Raw genomic sequence first — 18799 nt, 5'->3', positions numbered from 1 at the left:
ACTGCAATTTCTATATGTAAGGTATGATGTGCTTGAATAAGAAAATTATTATAAGTTGTTTCTTTTTTAAATGTATTTTTAAAGTAGATCCCATGCTACTTGACAGAACCAATGAGAAATAGTAGTAAGTGTTTTCTTCATAAACTTGCAACAACTACTAGGTTGAAGTACCAGTCATAAGAGGCACTGGAGCTCTACAACGGGGGGGGGGGGGGGGTCACTGGCTGAGGACTTCTTGGAGCTATCTGACTGTGCCCTACCACACCATCCAGTCTGGCTGCCCATAACCCTCCATAAAAGAATTATGGGCATCCAATTGAGGAAGGAAGACGCATGAGGGTTAACACTGTTTCCACACTTCTTCCACCCTAGTGAAGACTTAGATGCCTAGTTTCAGCTGTCTAAGTCTTTTGTGCCAGTTCACAGGGTGGACAAACTGAGGCTCTGTTGGAATAAACTCTATCTCAGCAGTGTCTCAGTCTTCCCCCCCCCCCCCCCCCCGAATGCTCACCTAGTAGTGCTTCCAAGGTTGGTATTATGACCTTGAAGCAGCAGCTGGCATGGAAAGAACTGTTCCAGCTGTGAGACCTCAGAGCATCTTTCCAAGGCAGGATCTGAGACTCCAAAGTCTCCTATGGCTCACTAGAGGCCATAGGTTTGTGCTCTTTGTGTCATAAAATTATTTCTGATTCAAAAGAAAATAATGATTTAGGGTGCAACCCTATGCATATTTAAATAGAAAAAGTGGGAAATACTGGCAATACTGGGAACTATAGGACTATTTTCTGTCTAAACATCCATAGAATTGTTCCCTTAAATAACATCATTAGTTGGCTATACATTTTATTAATAATAATAGCCAAAATTTCATGATACCACTTATCGTATTTCTACATTTCTTACCATATTAAACTTCTAACCAGTTTAACATATATAGATGGATATAAAGATATAGACTGATAACGTGCACGGGCAAGCACACACATACACAATAATGACAACATTTGGCCAACCCTATACACCATAGTTTGTAATAAATCTACCTTTGCATTTCTTAAGAAATCATCTTGCTTATACCTTCAAAAGAGAAATACTTGGTGTATTATCATATACTTTCACATTTCTTTACCTTAAGATGTACGGAATAGTATTTGCATACAGAAATTCAGAATGATCATGTATCAACTCAAAAGGAAGAACAATATTAAAATATTTGATCTACCTCCATGTAAATCCTTTTTGCTTCTTCTATAGAGTCACATTCAAAAGTCAGCTTTTCTTCCAGCAGAGGGCTGTATTCCTTCATGAAGTCTATATGCTCCTGAATCTTTGCATTAACTACATCTATTTTTGACAGTTGGTCTACTGCATCCTGTAGTTGCTGATTTTTTTCTTCAAAATGCCACTGGAAATCTGTAACATCTTGTGAACATTTCTCCCATTCTGTAAAAGAAAAAAATAAGCTATGTAATATAACAAATTATGACAATTTCATTTAGTGACTAAATATATAAGCTGATTATTAATACATCTACACTTGCAGGTCACTGTGACTGTCCCTCACTGTGACTGAAGGAAAGCAGTGTCCACATTGTGCAAAAGCTTGTAATAATTCTTTTTATCAGCAAAATTCCAGAATTATAAGACACAAAGATCTATGAAGACTATTTTAGTTGACATGATTTTAAAATGATGGATGTGAAAAGTTTGCCTGGTTACTACTGGCAGAGTAAAAAGGGTAAAAAAAGGTGGGCTTTAACTCCTTGCAGAGGAGTCAAATCTAAATTTCCACATACTTTCCAAGACCAACCAACAACAGTCACCTGCAGGCAAAATGAACAAAACAGGTACCTACCACCCTTTTTCTACTGTATATGCATATCTATATCGATTCAGAGTTATGAGCATTGAATACTGAGCATAACAACCAACCACTAAGCATGCTTCCCCCACTCACCAGGAATGCATACATAGTGTGTCCATGAAGTGGGACAATTTACATGCTTTGGGGAATGTGCATATCAAAACAGAGTTTTGTATATTCTCCAATTTCCATTATACACATTACAATGGAATATCAAGATTTGTGTATATTTCCCTATCAATATGCACTCTCTTTGGTCAATATGCCTAGGATCTAAGAAATGTGCAAATTTTGCAAGGGTTGGTAAAGATTATGCATTACTCTTATGTATACAAACGTGTATGTGCAGATATGCTAAAGATTGTAAAATATGGGGGTTTTATAAAGACCTAACAGCCTTTGATCAAGTGATGTTAAAAACAGATGAGAAAATGATCAAAAGAATTTATGAGTTCCTACTTGACAGGAAAATGGAAGGGGAACAGGTTAAGGAAACTATGATAACATGGGCACAAAATTTTGGATATAATATTGAATTAGAAAAGTGGCAAAAGTTATGGGAGAGAAATATTAAGGTAACTTTAGCAACTTTGTATAAAGAGAATTTATATAAAATGTTTTATAGATGGTATTTGTTGCCAAATCAGTTAGCTAAAATGTTGCCAAATATGTCAAACAGATGTTGGAAATGTAAACATGATGTGGGTACTTTTTACCATATGTGGTGGACTTGTGACTATGTGAAAAAGTATTGGATTAAAATACATAAATGGCTTGAGGAAATGCTACAAAAACCCTTAGCTTTTAAACCTGAAATTTTCTTGTTAGGTATTGTACCGGAAAATATTACCAAACAAGAAATGTATTTGATACTACATTTAATCACAACAGCGAGGATTGTGCTTGCTCAATACTGGAAGAGTGAGGAACTACCCACTGAGGAACTGATTTTAAAAAAGATTCTGGACGGTGCAGAAATGGACAGATTGACTCTATTATTGAAGGAGAAAGAAGATACTGACTTCTATCAAACTTGGGACCATTTTTACGAGTGGCTGGAGAAACAGGACTTGGCTTAGATTTAAAGATGTCTTTAAATTTTTATAAATCGATTTGAAAATGATTATAGAATGTTTAAAAGATATGTTATAGGGGGCTGACCCAGTACGTCCAATGTATTTGATGATTATTTTAGTTTTTAGTTTAAAATCTTAATAAAATATGTGCAAAAAAACCATGCATGTGCACACATACAAATTCAAAAATAAATGCAAATAGAACTTAAAAGTAAGAATTCAATGCCTTACTCTTGGTCTCTCAGATATTTAGATTGGATTATTATTATATTCTTTGTTTAGGATGCAATTCTATGCATGTTTAGACCAGAAAAAGGCCTACAACTTCTAGCATGCTCTAGCTAATTCTGCTAGCTTGTGAATGCTTGGAGAAGTTGTATGTCTTATTCTGTATAAATGTACATATGATTATGCATTTTGTTACTCATTGTTTGATAAAGGGAAAGGCTGACATAACCCCCACCCCTTCCCCTAGGAGTGATTATCAGATTTTCAGACGTTTTAAATGGCCACATAGAAAAACCACCCTTACTTTAATGCTCAGGGCATGCTATTACTTCTGAAAGCAAAAATAGCTCCCCAAAAGAACAGTGTTTTCATGGGATAATTTCATACATTTTGTGGAAATCGAATGTGGCTCATAAGTATGTTGATTATTTACTTCCCTGTTTAATCTTAATAACCATACCTTTTTGAACAGCTATGGGAAGCTGTTGTAGTCTCCACAGTGACAGTTTATCAGCACTTAAGTATAGCTTTTTCCTACGCTGTATCTCAAACTCCAAAGCTTCTTCAGCTTGTTTACGTTCAGTTTCTAATCTTGTAACTAACTCTGTAACCTCTCCCAGAATAGCCGCTGTTTTCTGCTTTAAAGGTTGGAGGTCTTCAGAATTTTGTTTTTAAAAAGAAAAGGAAGAAATGTATGTTGTATTGTTTCATATTACAGGTACATCTCATTAAAATGCATGATCTGAATGTCATTTAGCATGTTAGCAAACTGTTAGCAAGTTATACAGTCCCGGAACAACTACAAAGAGCTATAGAAATTACACAAAATTCAACAGCTCATTTCAGCAAATATTCTGCAAGTTACACAAAATGAAGTAGCTTCCAAAAAGCCCACAATTCTACTGATTTCAGGACCAATTTATTGTATTGTGGTGAATAAGCTTATTAGATGACATGCATTTTTCCTTGGTAGGAATGTGACTGGTAACAGCACATAATTAGACACTACCAAATTCTATCATAAAGTTACTTGAATGAAAGAGTTTAGTAGTTTTTTTGTTTAACTGAATCTACTTTGTGGCAACCTGCATCGTCTGGGGAAAAATCTGCAAACTAAATGCAGGCCAAAATCTCAAAAGTATCAAGACAAATAATTGAAGATCACAGCAAATAAACAGCTGCTTTCATGTACCTATAGGACATTAATTCTTATAGCTTAGAGCAAAAACTGTATTTGCACAGTGCTGATTGGCAGTTCCTATGTCAACAATGAAAGTGCTCTCATAGCTTTCTCAGAACAAGATCATGCTCAGCACTGATTACTTGGCCCTTGCATTGCTCAAGAAGCAACTTCCCCTCTGGCATAGGAACAGGCATCCTCCTCCGCACCAGCCCAGTTCCTCTTTACTTGCTAATTATTCTGGATCCAAGTATTCCTTTCTCCAGTGACCCTGCCAAGAGTATCTCTAGTTCTTCCTTCCTTATGAGTGAACTTTTCCATCTTTTGAAAAACAGCATGGAAATATTGACCGAACTGAGACAGCTGCTAATCAAATAATTTACATTGATAGGCCACAAGGCAAGGCACCATTACAGTGCCATTTTGTAACAACCCAATAGAGACCATGTACTTTCTGCAATGTTTTAAACCTCAGTCCTGTGTTTCAGGTTCTCAACAAACTTTTCCTTTGCACATTTGATGAAACAGTACTAAAATCACATTTTGTATGTGTAAGAGTTTAAGGCTGTCCTTTTCAAACCATTTTCCCCATTTGAACCACAAAACACTATATAATTTCTGCAGTGCCTTGAATTCATTTATAGAATCTCATGGAAAAGGTACAGCCACACATAACATGCTTGGAAAAAATCTTTTTTTCGACTTTGCATTAGTAGAAAATGGCCCTGAAGTCTACTCTTGCAAGTGCATTCCAGCCAACACATTTTTCTCCATTTAGCTTTCTATCAGAAACTATGCAGTAATCGGACAAAGCACTATTTCATATAATTGCTAGGGAAAATATCACCCCCCCATACACTTATTTTCCTTATTGCTATATATACACTCCACTTTCCCAACATGTAAAATTATGAAAGAGCCAATGAATAGCAGATTTCAGAACTATTTATTTATTTATTATTTTTCTACCCTGTCCATCAGCCCAAAGGCTCCCTGGGTGGTTAATTCAATAAACTGACTATAATTATTCAACTATAACAATTGTTATGTTTTCTCTATGAGAAAAATCATATGTTCCTTATTTTACTCCATTACAGAGACTCTAAATACACAAACCTTTCAAAAACAAAATAAATGTGCATCAGGGTTGATATGAGTGAAGATAAATTATCCAGGGAACTACTTACATTGAAGCTTACTTACAAGCTTGCTTAGTTACTTACATAACTACTTACATTTAAGCTTATATTTTCCAAAATAAAATATGTTTTAATGTTTAAGTTTCAAAATCACCATATCCTTTTCAAAGCTATTGTTAACATATAATTATTGAGATTCAATTACTTTTTCTCATTGTGTGTACTGCTCTAGAAACTATGTTTTCAGAAATTCACTGAATAAGGCAGTAGGCATAGTTACCTGTACCATAAAAAACACCAAAATATTTGTATCAGGGACAACTGTTTTGGCCTCTTTGGCCTAATTAAGACAAGGGCTAATCGTTGGGCAGCAAAATCCAGTGTGGTTGCCCACAAACCTCTGAACTTGTAAGAATACAGTCACCTGATGGAAGGCAGAAGGAGCACAGAAGCAAAGTTCACCTTTGCACTTCTCCTGCCCTGCAGAAGCTTTTGATAGCTAATCTAAGCCTTTTGGCTCAGAGTACAAGTTGGGGACACTAAGATGTCACCAGGATGCCAGATATATTGACAGAGTGAGTTTCCAAGGTCAGAGCTAGAACTGTGATGTCTCCTATGGCCACCAAGGCCGTGTTTGGCAGTCATAGGATTGTGTCCTAAGACTGGCAGTACAACTCCAGCTGGATAGATACCATGAATGTGTAAAGCATGGCTACAGTTGGATAATCAATACAATGCATGCTGAGTAATTTCAGGTGTCAAGAGATTTGATGGAGGTATATGTTTAAAAGGGATTTGCATATTTCAGATATTTGCTTTATGCATCTTTGATTTTTTCTTATGATTGCATTCATTATGGAAATGTTGTTCTTCATATTGACTGGAAATAGTCAAAGCCAGGTACATGAACAATTTTTTATTCATGTATTACATTTGTACATATTCTGATATCCAAAGCACTCTGGACAATTCACAAATAATTCAAACTCTAAAACACTAGTTGTTTTAATATACATTATTAATATATTTTGACAGAGATATGCCAAGAACACTCTGGCAGACTTAGCGCCAGACTCAGTCAATTTTACCTTTCCAGTATAATGATTGTTCAGCCTTCAGATCAGAAGAAACTGATGACCAGATATCTTTAATCTCTTCAACATTTTCTGTATTCCTACAAATTTAAGCCGATATTTTAAAATAGATGGGACTTCAAATCCATCTTCATCTTCACTCCTTAATTCCATAGTTCTCACTGCAAATTTAAAACACCCTTTATTTATGTAAATGTTTCTGCTGAGTCATCTGTTGCTGTATCCCTCTATTATTTCCCTATGCTGCAAATATTAGATTTCTTTTGAGCAAGTAGTTTATTTAAGTTATGTTAGAGTTGCTTAAGCCAAGCAAAATGTTAATAGTACCATGATGGAGGAAATGAGTAGGAATACATTTGCTTCTATCAATGTTTGGTGGATGAAGGCATGTAGAAATCAGGTCTGGGGTTGGTAAAGGCAATCTTTTGCTTTGGCCCAATCAGCATTTTGCATTTCTCATGCCAGTCCCTGTCCCATAACAATCAATCAATCAATCACTCAATCTAGCAAGTAAGCAAGCAAGCAAGCAATTTATTAATATAGTCAATGACTCACATAATCAAGAGAACAGTATCAAAATCCTGGTTGCTATACATTACTAAAAGTCAGAATTAAGATCTAAATTCCAAAATCTGGACAGGAGACCATACACATCTTAAAACAAACAAAGAAACAAAGAAAGGCATTGTTAAACTTTATACTCATTACAAACAATACCCTGTCAGATTTTACAAGCAGCTGCCAAAAGACTTGTGCTCTGGGTTATGATCTGTGGTTTAGTTCCCATAAGAAGAGTCTTGGCCACCTCTGTGTCCAATTGGACAATAAATTTTCTGATCAGGAAGAGGATAAACATTCCATGTGCTTCCTGGTAAAGCAAGCAGTAAAACAAGACATGCTCTATTGTTTCCACTTCTTCTGAACTGCAGGAGCAAACCCTTTGTAACATAGGTATTCTTCTATAGCAGCCTGTCCCACAACACTTGTAAGAAACATCGTAAGAAATGGTGGCTTTTGTATGTCTTGACCCAGAGATGCCCAAATTTAACAACTCCTTATCTCAATTTATAATACATTATTTTTAAATATCAAATTAGATTTCTATTCAAAAGAGGAAACATCTAATAAACTATCTTGGCCCTCAATTCTGTACCATTTATTGGAGAGTAGGCCCCATTGAACTCTGTTATCTTCTTCTGTCTACATATGCATAGGATTAAAGACAGTGTGGATGTTTTGCTTATTTTGTTATGTTAAAGAATCCCTAGAGTTAATTAATGAATTAAAATTTGTAAGATCCTTACCATGGAATTTTCTCCAACTTATATAAATGATCATACTGTAAATATAAATGACATGCTTCATTAATATAGTACATATTTTCAATTTTCATTGCGTATATAAAAATAAACATGAAGAAACCACATAAAAACATGGAAATCAGTTGGATTAGTTTCAAAACATTTTCCCAACAGTAATCCTTATAAAGTAACGTTTTGTTTTTGCAGTTCTCACTGAGAAATCTTAATCAGCCTGTGTCAGAAGCAAATGTACTTCTCTTGATGAAAGGAGCCTTTACCTAGAAGTAAGGGGGATACCAGCCAAACTGCAGTCTCTGGTCAGCTAAATTAATCATCTCCCATTTATTTCTTCTTGGCTTAAAGCCCAGTAATATCACTCAAGTGGTAGAGATGGATGTGGGGAGAACTTTCCCTTGGGATTTATAAGAAACTCAAAATGTAACAATTTTTGCTGGCAAGTGCATTGCCTTGTGTTAGTTATGAAGTGGCTACTTTTAATATATTTTGAAATGTATTTTTATCTATTACTTCTGATGTTTGACAAATAGTGTTTTGGAATTTTTTTAGTATTTTATCCATTTCTTCACTTTGCAGCTGTTTTAGGCATTTAGATTTTAGGTTTGTACTCACAGTTTGGTTGCAGGTCATGTGTAACTTTGACTTTTGTTTTTGTTATGACCTGTTTGCAACAATAAAATTTACAACTATTACAACTGTGGAACTTATTTATTATCTAGGGAACTTCTATGCTGCCCCATTCGCTGAAGCCTCGGGGCGGCTCACAAACATAAATAAATAACATCCTATATAAACAATATAATTTAACAGTATAAATTAAGTGGCCCTGGCCAAAGAATAAAATAAATAAATAATATTAACAATTAAAATAACGTTTGAATAAAAAGGTCTTCACCTGGTGCCGAAAAACAAATAACGACGGCGCCAGGCAGACCTCTCTGGGGAGCGCATTCCATAGATTGGGCGCCACTTCAGAGAAAGCCCTCCTCCGAGTACTTACCCTCCTAATTTCCTTTACGGAGGTTTCCCGGAGAAGGGCCTCTCCCGCTGATCTCAAGGGGCGGGCGGGCATGTATGAACGTAAGTGCTCCTTCAGGTAACCAGGACCCAAGCCATTAAGGTCTTTATAGGTCATCACCAACACCTTGAATTGGGCCCGGACTTCAATGGGAAGCCAGTGAAGCTGACGGAGAACTGGAGTCATGTGAACATAACATCCAGTCCCCATCAGCAGCCTGGCAGCTCTATTTTGAACCAATTGAAGTATCCGGAACATCTTCAAGGGCAGCCCCACGTAGAGCACGTTACAGAAGTCAAGTTGGGAAGTCACCAACGCGTGTGTCACTGTCACCTGGCAGTCGTTCTCCAGGTAGGGGTGCAGCTGATGGATCAGCCGAAGCTGAAAGAAAGTGCTCCTTGCCACCGCTGTCACCTGAGCTTCCAGTGAAAGCTCTGGGTCGAGGAGCACTCCCAAGCTGCGGACCTTGTCCCTAAGAGAGAGTGCAACCCCATTCAGGACTAGGTTCAATTCACCTTCCCGAAGCCCGATCCGCCAACCAACAGGACCTCCGTCTTGTCTGGATTGAGCTTAAGTTTATTGGCCCTCATCCAGTCCATTACTTCGGCCAGGTACCGGTTCAGCACAGCCAATGCCTCACCTGGATTGGTGGAGAATGAGAGGTAGAGCTGGGTATCATCAGCGTACTGATGATTCCACAGCCCACACCTCCTGATGACCTCTCCCAGCAGTTTACTAGCGGAACTTCCCCATGAAGATAATCTGCTTGTGCCATACTGTCCCCAGAGAGATTTGCCTTGTATTTACACTGGTGGTAGTGATGGTGGTGGTTTGGTGCTAGACAAAGATTTTTTTTTTTAATCATTTATGTTTTAACATCTCCGCTGGATGTTTTTTATACTGCTTTGCCATCTTTGTTTTAAATTTCACTGTTCTTGTTGTCTTATTCTTTTTGGTGAATTAAGGTAAAGGTAAGGTAAAGGTTTCCCCTTGACATTAAGTCCAATCATGCCTGACTCTAGGGGGTGGTGCTCATCTCCATTTCCTAGCCGAGGGAGCCAGCGTTTGTCTGCAGTCTCCATGGTCATGAAGCCGGCATGACTAAACACCAAAGTGCACGGAACACTGTTATCTGCCCACCGAAGTGATACTTTTTTATCTACTTGCATTTGCATGCTTTCCAACTGCAAGGGTGGCAGGAGCTGGGACGGAGCAACAGGAACTCACCCCGTTGTGCAGATTTGAACCAGTGACCTTTCGATCAACCAGCCCAGCAGCACAGTTTAAACCACTGCTCCACCTGCAGTCCCTGCAGGTGCATTATTGTATGCCTATTTTTATTGCAAAGCTGACCTGACAAAGGTACAACAACCAAAACAATGAATATAAACAAATAGTACCTGTTGAAATGTTTCTTCCACTTTCATTTCTAGATCTTGAATATGATGAATAGCTTTGTTAACGCATGCAGATGGAGTATTTACTGCAGCACAACTACGTTGCCTGGAGGGAAGGCCCAATGAATTTGTTTCCTTTATACCTAAAATAATTCAGGAAACTGTTATTGTTTTCAATTTTTCATTTTGAAAAATTACAATACATCTGTGATTTCTACAGGGTCAAATTAGATGTCACTTGGGGACTTGGAGTTAGAACTCCTAGCATCTCTTTTGTTTAAAACAAAACAAAACAAAACAATGAAGGGAAAAAAACAGACCCCCACCACTGCCCATCATTTGTTGTAAGGCTATAGTGCAGAAAGAATTTAGCTCTTTGCCCTATGTCCATTCTGTACAAACTAATCCCCTGCAAAAGCAATGTGTGCAATTCTGTGCATGCCTACTTAGAAATTTGCTCCACTGAATTCAAAAGGACTGACTCCCAGGTAAAAATGTATAGAATCACAGCCTTAAGGATGTTTATTTTCCTTCTAATAATACCTTGGGAACAGGGGCTAGCCTGCGGGCATAACATGGAGGCTAAGTGTTAGTCCGTTCTCTTCCACTTATACCCCTTGCTTGGACTCTAATAAAAATAAAGTCCTAGAAGATACTTTTTGGGAATGAAAAAGATTTAGGCAGTTGGAAATATGGAGCTCTCACAACACAGCTTGAGTTCTCACATCCTTGCAGCTATAACCAGTTATTAAACAGAGCTATGACTATCTGACAGATTCATGCAAACAACCCTAGCTACAGTGCTAGATCACACTAGGTAACCATGTGGCTAGCATCTGCTTGCAGATCCAGGAACTGGGATACATCCAACAACCATTAGACTTCTTTTTGCACAGCAGAATGACTTGCTTCTTTCCCTTTCCTTCATCTGAAGGGTTCCCAGATTTTTTGGGGGGGAGGTTATGGGAATCTATTTCAACAGTGCCATCTGTTCCACTAGTAAATGGATACAGCCACTTGAGAAAACCTATCTATTTGAAAGTGTGAACTTCAGTGCAAAGACAAGTGGAATTCAAGCCAAAGTCCTGGCTTTCCAAGGGATTTCCTTTTGTACCCACCGCATGGGGTGCAAGAGGAGTAGGTGGCAGAACTTCCTCTCTCTGTGTAGCCAGTGGTCCAGAATATCTTACAGTTACTTTGTGGACCAGGAACAATGGCAAGATGGCCTACTTCCAGGGAAAAGGCTGGGGGTGGAACTCCCTTTCTGTTCCAGTTCCTGGGAATATGAAGGAGCCAATATAGTACCCCAATCCCCAAAAGGGAGGCTTTGTAAGTGATCTACAAGTGGAGTTTCAAGGCTCTGACACAGCTTCAGTGTTCACAAGTCACACACACAATTGGCAAAAAGGATCTATATTATTTGTGCACTCCATGATAAGCCCAAAACTTCCAAAATGACATATTTCCTAGAACACACAGGTGTGAATGAAGAGCTGATCAGATGATTAGATCCTTGCGCTTTGTGATGTGAGTTATAACCAATAAATGTTGCAACCCATTAAAAGCCCAATGTGATGTGCCACTATTACCTTCTCCATTTTGCTTCCCAACTGAAGTTCAAATAACAATGGCAAGTGAAAGATTATGTAAGAGAAAGTTATCTATTAAATTGGTTGCACCCTTTATATGATAAAAATCATTTTAAATCTGTTTAAAGCTTTTTAGAAAATATAAAATGTACTAAATTCAAGAAGAAGAAAGATTACCTTCTGGTTCTTGACTATTATCTTTGGAAGAAGAGGACAATAACTGCATTTCATACATTGCTGTCCACTGTTCTTTTCAGCCTAATACATTAACAAAAAGGAAAAAGATTCCATGTATGCTCTGGGTCCAGACTAAGCCATATTTTAGTCCCCTGGAAATGAACTGGGTAGTTCTGTTTTCAGTGATTTTCATGAGACTTCATTACTCCCATCCAACCAAGAATATTCAAAGCATGAACACAGAACATTGTTAGTTCAATGCATATTTGCAGATGCATTTGACAAGACATACTAATTCCTCTTCCTCCTTCTCCACCTCCTCGTTTTCTTGTTCATTTTCTTCTTTGTCAGACTGCAATAATGATTATATAAGCATAAAGCACAAATGAGCACAATACAGTTTTACTTTCACTTTCACTGTTGCCATTCTGAGTGCAAAGCCATTTGACTTTCAGCAGTGAGAACATAATCAAACAGACAAGGGGATCTACTTCTAACTAAATATGTTTAGGACTGATGTGAAAAAGCCATATAATTTGCTTTAATTCACAGGATGCATTTACCTTTTGGCATTACTTTCAGTGAAACAGAAGGAAGGGAGGAAGAGAATATAGTACATTACTACTGGTACTTAGTCTCATCCAGTGTGCTACATGTAAATACTTCTACATTCTATTTCACATTCTATTCTGTAAAATAATGAGCAACATATATATGCAACATTTTAAATGACTGGTACCATAAACTAGTCTAACAATATAGATTTAAATACATAAATTATAAAACTAATATTTAATAGGAAAATTAGAATTCAGCACTAACAACATTCTTTAACTACAAGGCATAATTTACATCCAAACAATTCAAGAGACAGCTGACAGTCATTAACTATCAAACTTTTCAGAGAAGATAACAATGATATTTTAAACCTAGTCCACAGTTAAATTGTGGTTAAAGAATGGGACCACAACATGCATACATGTTGGTTGGATTAACTGGACACAGCAAGCTGCAGTATGCACCTACATGCACAGAAGATACGTATCTGTATCTACTTTTTTTGTACTTTGCATGGTTGTATGCTCATGGCAGCTGTTCTGGTCACGGAAGTTTCCTATCTTGCACAGCTCTTCAGTGTTTCTAATTGAAGTACCACAAATCCCAGATGTTTAGCAGTTGCATTTGTGAACATCAGTCTCACAGTCTATACAAAAAGGATCCTGCATCTGAAATAAAATTTCTTGGTGTAAAAGAACAAAATATATTTTGGCTTGTTTTTTTTTCATCTTCAATTGAAATGTCTTTAGTTTTACCAAATGTTTTAACTTTGAGTTGATTAAATTAGAGCAAACTATGCACACAATCTTTAAATGATTCTCTTTTCTGCATTTTTGAGTAGCACATACTAAAATGAAAATCAGATTAAATTACCTTTTGGGGCATCTGAAATATTTAAATACATTGTACTGATTTCAGCATGTGATCATTATTTTTTTTTAAATTCTTTGTCAATAACTGCTCAGTTTTTTAAAGGATCACAGTGATATGTTGTTTGTACAAAAGTATGGAGCAATTATACTTAAACTAAGTTTCAATTTGGAGTTACTAAGGCAACAAGCACATCCAGAAAAAATGTGTGATGAAGACAAACTACTCTCTTTGCATCAATATGCCTTTTGTTAAAGAATATTAATACTGGTCCAGTTCGTTCACACACACACACACACACACACACACACACACACAGTTAAGATTAGGAAAACAGAAGGAGCTGTTCCATCTGCAGATGAAAAGCTTATTACCTCTGAACTGATGTAAAGTTTGAAATTATTCACCTAGACCCATGTATGTGAAACGTTTAGTGAAAATGCATAATTAGAGAACTTGGTCAAAGAATTGATCTGTAAATGGTAGCTAAAAAGTAGGGAATGCTACAGATATTTATCAGGTTTGATTTATAATATATATATATATATTGCCATTCCACTAGTCTTTCTCAGACCTTCCTTTTGTATGAGTTTATATCTGAAATGAGGATTATTGTTAGCTTCTGGATGTACAGACTCCTGCATATGCTACTAAGAGAAAACAATAGCTGTGACAGGAGGCACAGTATTTGCATAAGCTAAAAGATTTATGTAGGAAAACTGCAGGAGCAGTGAAGAGACTGGCATATTTTTCACAACTCTGCAATAGATTCAGAAAAATTCTGCTGTAGACATGAAACTCAGGTTGAAAATTGGGATATCAGTTTGACAGCTGCTTTGAAGGGCTTTTACGGACTCAAGCTTGTCAGTTTCACCGCCTCCCTGTTCATAAGCTTTTCTTTACAGCAGGAAACTAGAGCACAATTTCCTTCATCCCTGAGCACTGGTTATACTGATTGGGGCTGGTGGGATTTGTAGTTCCAAGCATTTGAATGTTAGAGAATAGCTTGAAAAGTTATGAAAACAGTGGATTAAATTGAAAAGACTTCTATTAGCCCTGAAAAAAAGGTAGAGACATCCCTTCACTGGACAAATAAAATTGGCAAGTGCTTCTAGCCACTCAAGTCTTTTGCACCTGCTTGTGAGGATGTCAGGCTGAGGCTCCACAAGAATACACAGTATGCCAGAGGCATACTTCTCCACTCACTCTCTCCCAGAACGCCCTCCAGTGTCAGCTTCAAAATCTGTCTTCTGACCTCAGAGTCACAGCTGACACAGTTCTTTCTGTGCTGGCTGGGAGGGTGGTCACTCTGGACTTTGGAACAGCAACCCAGTTCCAACTGCAGAGCTTATTTCTGAACCTGGAGTTGCGGCACCAAATTTTCCTGTGAGAAGCCAGACTTTGTCTAGCAGTCTTGGGTTCACAACCTAAAATGTTTTACTGTGCACATCATTTTATTAGATACTTAAAAACAAAATTGAAGACAATAGCATGTACTCCACTTACATTGTTGACAGTTGTGGGGGGAAACTGAAAATTGCTGACAAACTTGTTTATTTATTGGCACAGTGTTCTCAGAACCGTGTACAGAATAATTAGGGCACAATTATAGAAGCATAGAAACATAGTGAGTCAGAAGAGATCTCCTAGGCCATCTAGTTTGACCCCCTCATATCCAGACAGCTCTAATCATCCTTAGCCGGTTGAGGAATCCTAGAAGTTATAGGACTTTTAAAAATCTAAATATGCATCAGTTTGTGCCTTAATTAACTTTAGCAACCCAACTAAATGTACATGATCTGCTGACAACCACATATCTACAACAAGAGTTCAATTCTCTTCCACTATGGTTGTTTTAGCACCCTCAGATTCACTGTCTTTATTGGTTGCATTTCACTCTCAAACATGTGTGCCTTTCTATGACATGTATATCTCCTCTCATACTTTTGCTAGATATAATATCACTTAATATTTGTTTCATTGTTAATACTTAAATTGTATTTTTATTGTGCACACTTCATTTTAACAGTGTGTATTACATGGAAACAGAATTCCAGAGAATAGCTAGAAGAGATACGAATGTCTTCTTAAATGAACAGTGCAAAGAAATAGAAGAAAACAATAGAAAAGGGAGGACCAGAGATCTCTTCAAGAAAATTGGAGATATGAAGGGAACATTTCATGCAAAGATGGGCATGATAAAGGACCAAAATGGCAGGGACCTAACAGAGGCAGAAGAGATTAAGAAGAGGTGGCAAGATTACACAGAAGAACTATACAAGAAAGAGCTTAATGTCCCTGATAACCACGACGGGGTGGTCACTGACTTCGAGCCAGACATCCTGGAATGTGAAGTCAAATGGGCCTTAGGAAGTCTGAGGAACAACAAAGCTAGTGGAGGCGACAGTATTCCAGCTGAGCTATTCAAAATCTTAAAAGATGATGCAGTAAAAGTGCTACACTCAATATGCCAGCTAATTTGGAAAACTCAGCAGTGGCCACAGGATTGGAAAAGGTCAGTTTACATTCCGATCCCAAAGAAGGGCAATGCCAAAGAAGGTTCAGACTACTGCACCATTGCACTCATTTCACATGCTAGCAAAGTTATGCTCAAAATCCTACAAGCTAGACTGCAGCAGTATGTGGACCAAGAACTACCAGAAGTACAGGCAGGATTTCGAAGAGGGAGAGGAACAAGAGATCAAATTGCCAACATACGCTGGATCATGGAGAAAGCTAGGGAGTTCCTAGTAGAAAAACATCTACTTCTGCTTCATTGACTATGCTAAAGCCATTGATTGTGTGGATCACAAAAAATTGTGGCAAGTTCTTAAAGAGATGGGAATACCAAACCATCTTATTTGTCTCTTGAGAAACCTATATGCAGGTCAAGAATCAACAGAACTGGACACGGAACCACTGATTGGTTCAAAATCAGTGTTCGGCAAGGCTGTATACTGTCGCCCTGCCTATTTAACTTATATGCAGAGCACATCATGAGAAAGGCAGGGCTGGATGAATCACCAGTTGGAATTAAGAATGCTGGGAGAAATATCAACAACCTCAGATATGCAGATGATACCACTCTAATGGCAGAAAGTGAAGAGGAACTAAAGAGCCTCTTGATGCGGGTGAAGGAGGAGAGTGCAAAAGTTGGCTTGAAACTCAACATTAAGAAATGTCACTAAGATCATGGCATCTGGTCCTCTCACTTCCTGGCAAATAGATGAGGAAGAAATGGAGGTAGTGACAGATTTTATTTTCCTGGGCTCCAAGATCACCGCAGATGGGGACTGCAGTCCAGAAATTAAAAGACGCTTGCTCCTGGGGAGGAAAGCTACGGCAAATCTAGACAGCATAAGCAGAGACATCACCCTGCCAACAAAAGTGTGTATAGCCAAGGCTATGGTTTTCCCAGTTGCAATGTATGGCTGTGAAAGCTGGACCATAAGGAAGGCTGGGCACCAAAGGATTTAGTCCTTTGAAACGTGGTGCTGGAGGAGACTCCTGAGAGTTCCATGGGCTGCAAGGCGATCAAACCGGTCAGTCCTAGAGATCAACCCTGAACGCTCCTTAGAAGGCCAGATAGTGAAGATGAAACTCAAATACTTTGGCCACCTAATGAGAAGGAAGGACTCCCTGGAGAAGAGCCTAATGTTGGGAACAATAGATGGCAAAAGAGGAAGGGGATGGCAGAGGATGAGGTGGCTAGATGGAGTCACTGAATCAGTTGGTGTGAGCTTAAGTGGACTCCGGGGGATGGTGGAGGACAGGAAGGCCTGGAGGAATGTTGTCCATGGGGTCGCAATGAGTCGGACATGACTTCACGACTAACAACAACAGCAATTACATGGAAAACCTCAGTGGAAATATAGAAATATCAGAAATTAATAAATAAGGTCCCAAGGACCCAGCAAGCAATTTCAGCCATATGAACCATTGTAGGATTTTGCTGTATACAATGCTGCTTTTGGTGTTATCCATTTTCCACTCAGAACAGCCCTGGCAGAATAGGCATTTTAGGCTGAAAACAAGTGCCTCCAGACCACACAATGAGCTTTGCTGCTGATAACAGTGATTTGAGCCCAGGCTGCCCTAGTCCAAGTCCCCATACCAACAACTTGAACTATATAGTAAAAGACTGAGCTATAGGTCTAGACATAGACAGTCTGAATCTTGTCTCTGCCATGAACTTGCTAGGTGGCATTTGGCAGACCACATTTTCCTAGAGTCCGTCTCTAGATCTGCAGTATATGGGTTATAATACTAAATCAGCCGACAGTGTAAGGTTCCTGGGTTACTGTTAAGATCACAAGTAGATTAAGTAGCAGTTTGAACTCATGACATGCTATATATTGCCATATTATTTTCGACATGATGATGGCAACAACACACGCAAAACTGAATCCATGAAGCCTTTCAGAAACATGCTTCCGCTGACCAAGGGAAAGTCTGAGAATAGGAAGCACCCATTCGGGCAGTCACCAGGCCCCTTTGGGCACAAGATCCCTTCCAGCAGAAACATCTGGCACAGCAAACCATGCATCTTGGGGTTGGGTTCTTATTCTATCAAAAGCCAGGAACAGGGCAGCAGGGAAGGATCCTACCAAGCGCCCTAAAAGGATTTAGGCGCCTTCCACAGAAATCAGCCCAGGCAGTGGCAACTCTTAAAGATCATGTCCCGATGCGGCCGGACGGGGGCAGAAGGGGTGGGGCTGCACGGCCCGGTCTCATCAAGGCCACGTCCCGCAGGAGTTCGCCCGTTTTCCTCGCCGCAGCATCACGAGCAGCTGCTGCTTTGCGGCCGCGCAACTTCCCAGCTGTTTTCCGCGCAGGCGCGCTCGCTCTCGCCCGCCGCCCCGCCCCGCCCCTCCCCGCCGGGAAAGGCCTGGCGAGAGCGTTGCCGCTGTCTCGTCGTCCTCGCCCGGCGCTGTCACTTACCGGCCCCGATCCGGCCGCACGCCTCTCGACTCGGCCTTTCCCTAGCGCCGCCCTGGCGGCTACGCTGACAGCCCCGCGCTCCTTCGGATGGAGTTCGTTGTTTCTGTCGCCACGGCAACGGCCGCCTGCTTGGAGGAGCGTGTGCGCGGCCGCCTCCCCTTGCGCAGATGCATCGAGCCCGCGGAGGGCCTTCCCGCTGCAGCCGGGCCGGGCCCCCTTTTAGTGGGTGCGGCGATCTCTCCGCGGCTCCCGGGTTGAGGGGCTCCGCCCCTTCAGCCATGAAGCACCCGGGAGAACGCCTCGACGATGCCGCCGCCATTGCACCGCGGGCAGACGTTATTATGTCGCA

General features: G+C 39.4%; 1 protein-coding gene across 12 annotated transcripts in view; it reads right to left on the bottom strand.

Annotated features, from left to right (window-relative positions):
- The window catches only part of CCDC178 (coiled-coil domain containing 178), a 172420-nt gene extending 153822 nt beyond the window's left edge, over positions 1-18598 (bottom strand). For 6 of the 12 annotated variants that reach the window (XM_044424399.1, XM_044424398.1, XM_044424405.1 and 3 more), the window contains exons 1-7: positions 13108-13542; positions 12082-12162; positions 10319-10458; positions 7886-7920; positions 6576-6661; positions 3629-3823; positions 1223-1443 (exon numbers count right to left, since the gene is read on the bottom strand). In XM_044424399.1, the coding sequence (XP_044280334.1) occupies positions 1223-1443; positions 3629-3823; positions 6576-6661; positions 7886-7920; positions 10319-10458; positions 12082-12139 (735 nt within the window). In that variant the 5' untranslated portion in view covers positions 12140-12162; positions 13108-13542. Of the gene's footprint in view, positions 1-1222; positions 1444-3628; positions 3824-6575; positions 6662-7136; positions 7236-7885; positions 7921-10318; positions 10459-12081; positions 12287-13107; positions 13543-18450 lie in introns of those variants that run through there. The other 6 variants (XM_044424404.1, XM_044424401.1, XM_044424402.1 and 3 more) reach the window with 6 other exon arrangements.
- Positions 18599-18799: the final 201 nt, after the last annotated feature.

Source organism: Varanus komodoensis, unplaced genomic scaffold (assembly GCF_004798865.1).
Source record: "Varanus komodoensis strain SLA01 unplaced genomic scaffold, ASM479886v1 scaffold14_1, whole genome shotgun sequence".
In the NCBI taxonomy this organism is placed as follows: Eukaryota; Metazoa; Chordata; class Lepidosauria; order Squamata; family Varanidae; genus Varanus; species Varanus komodoensis.
This window is presented reverse-complemented; position numbering and strand designations above follow the sequence as displayed.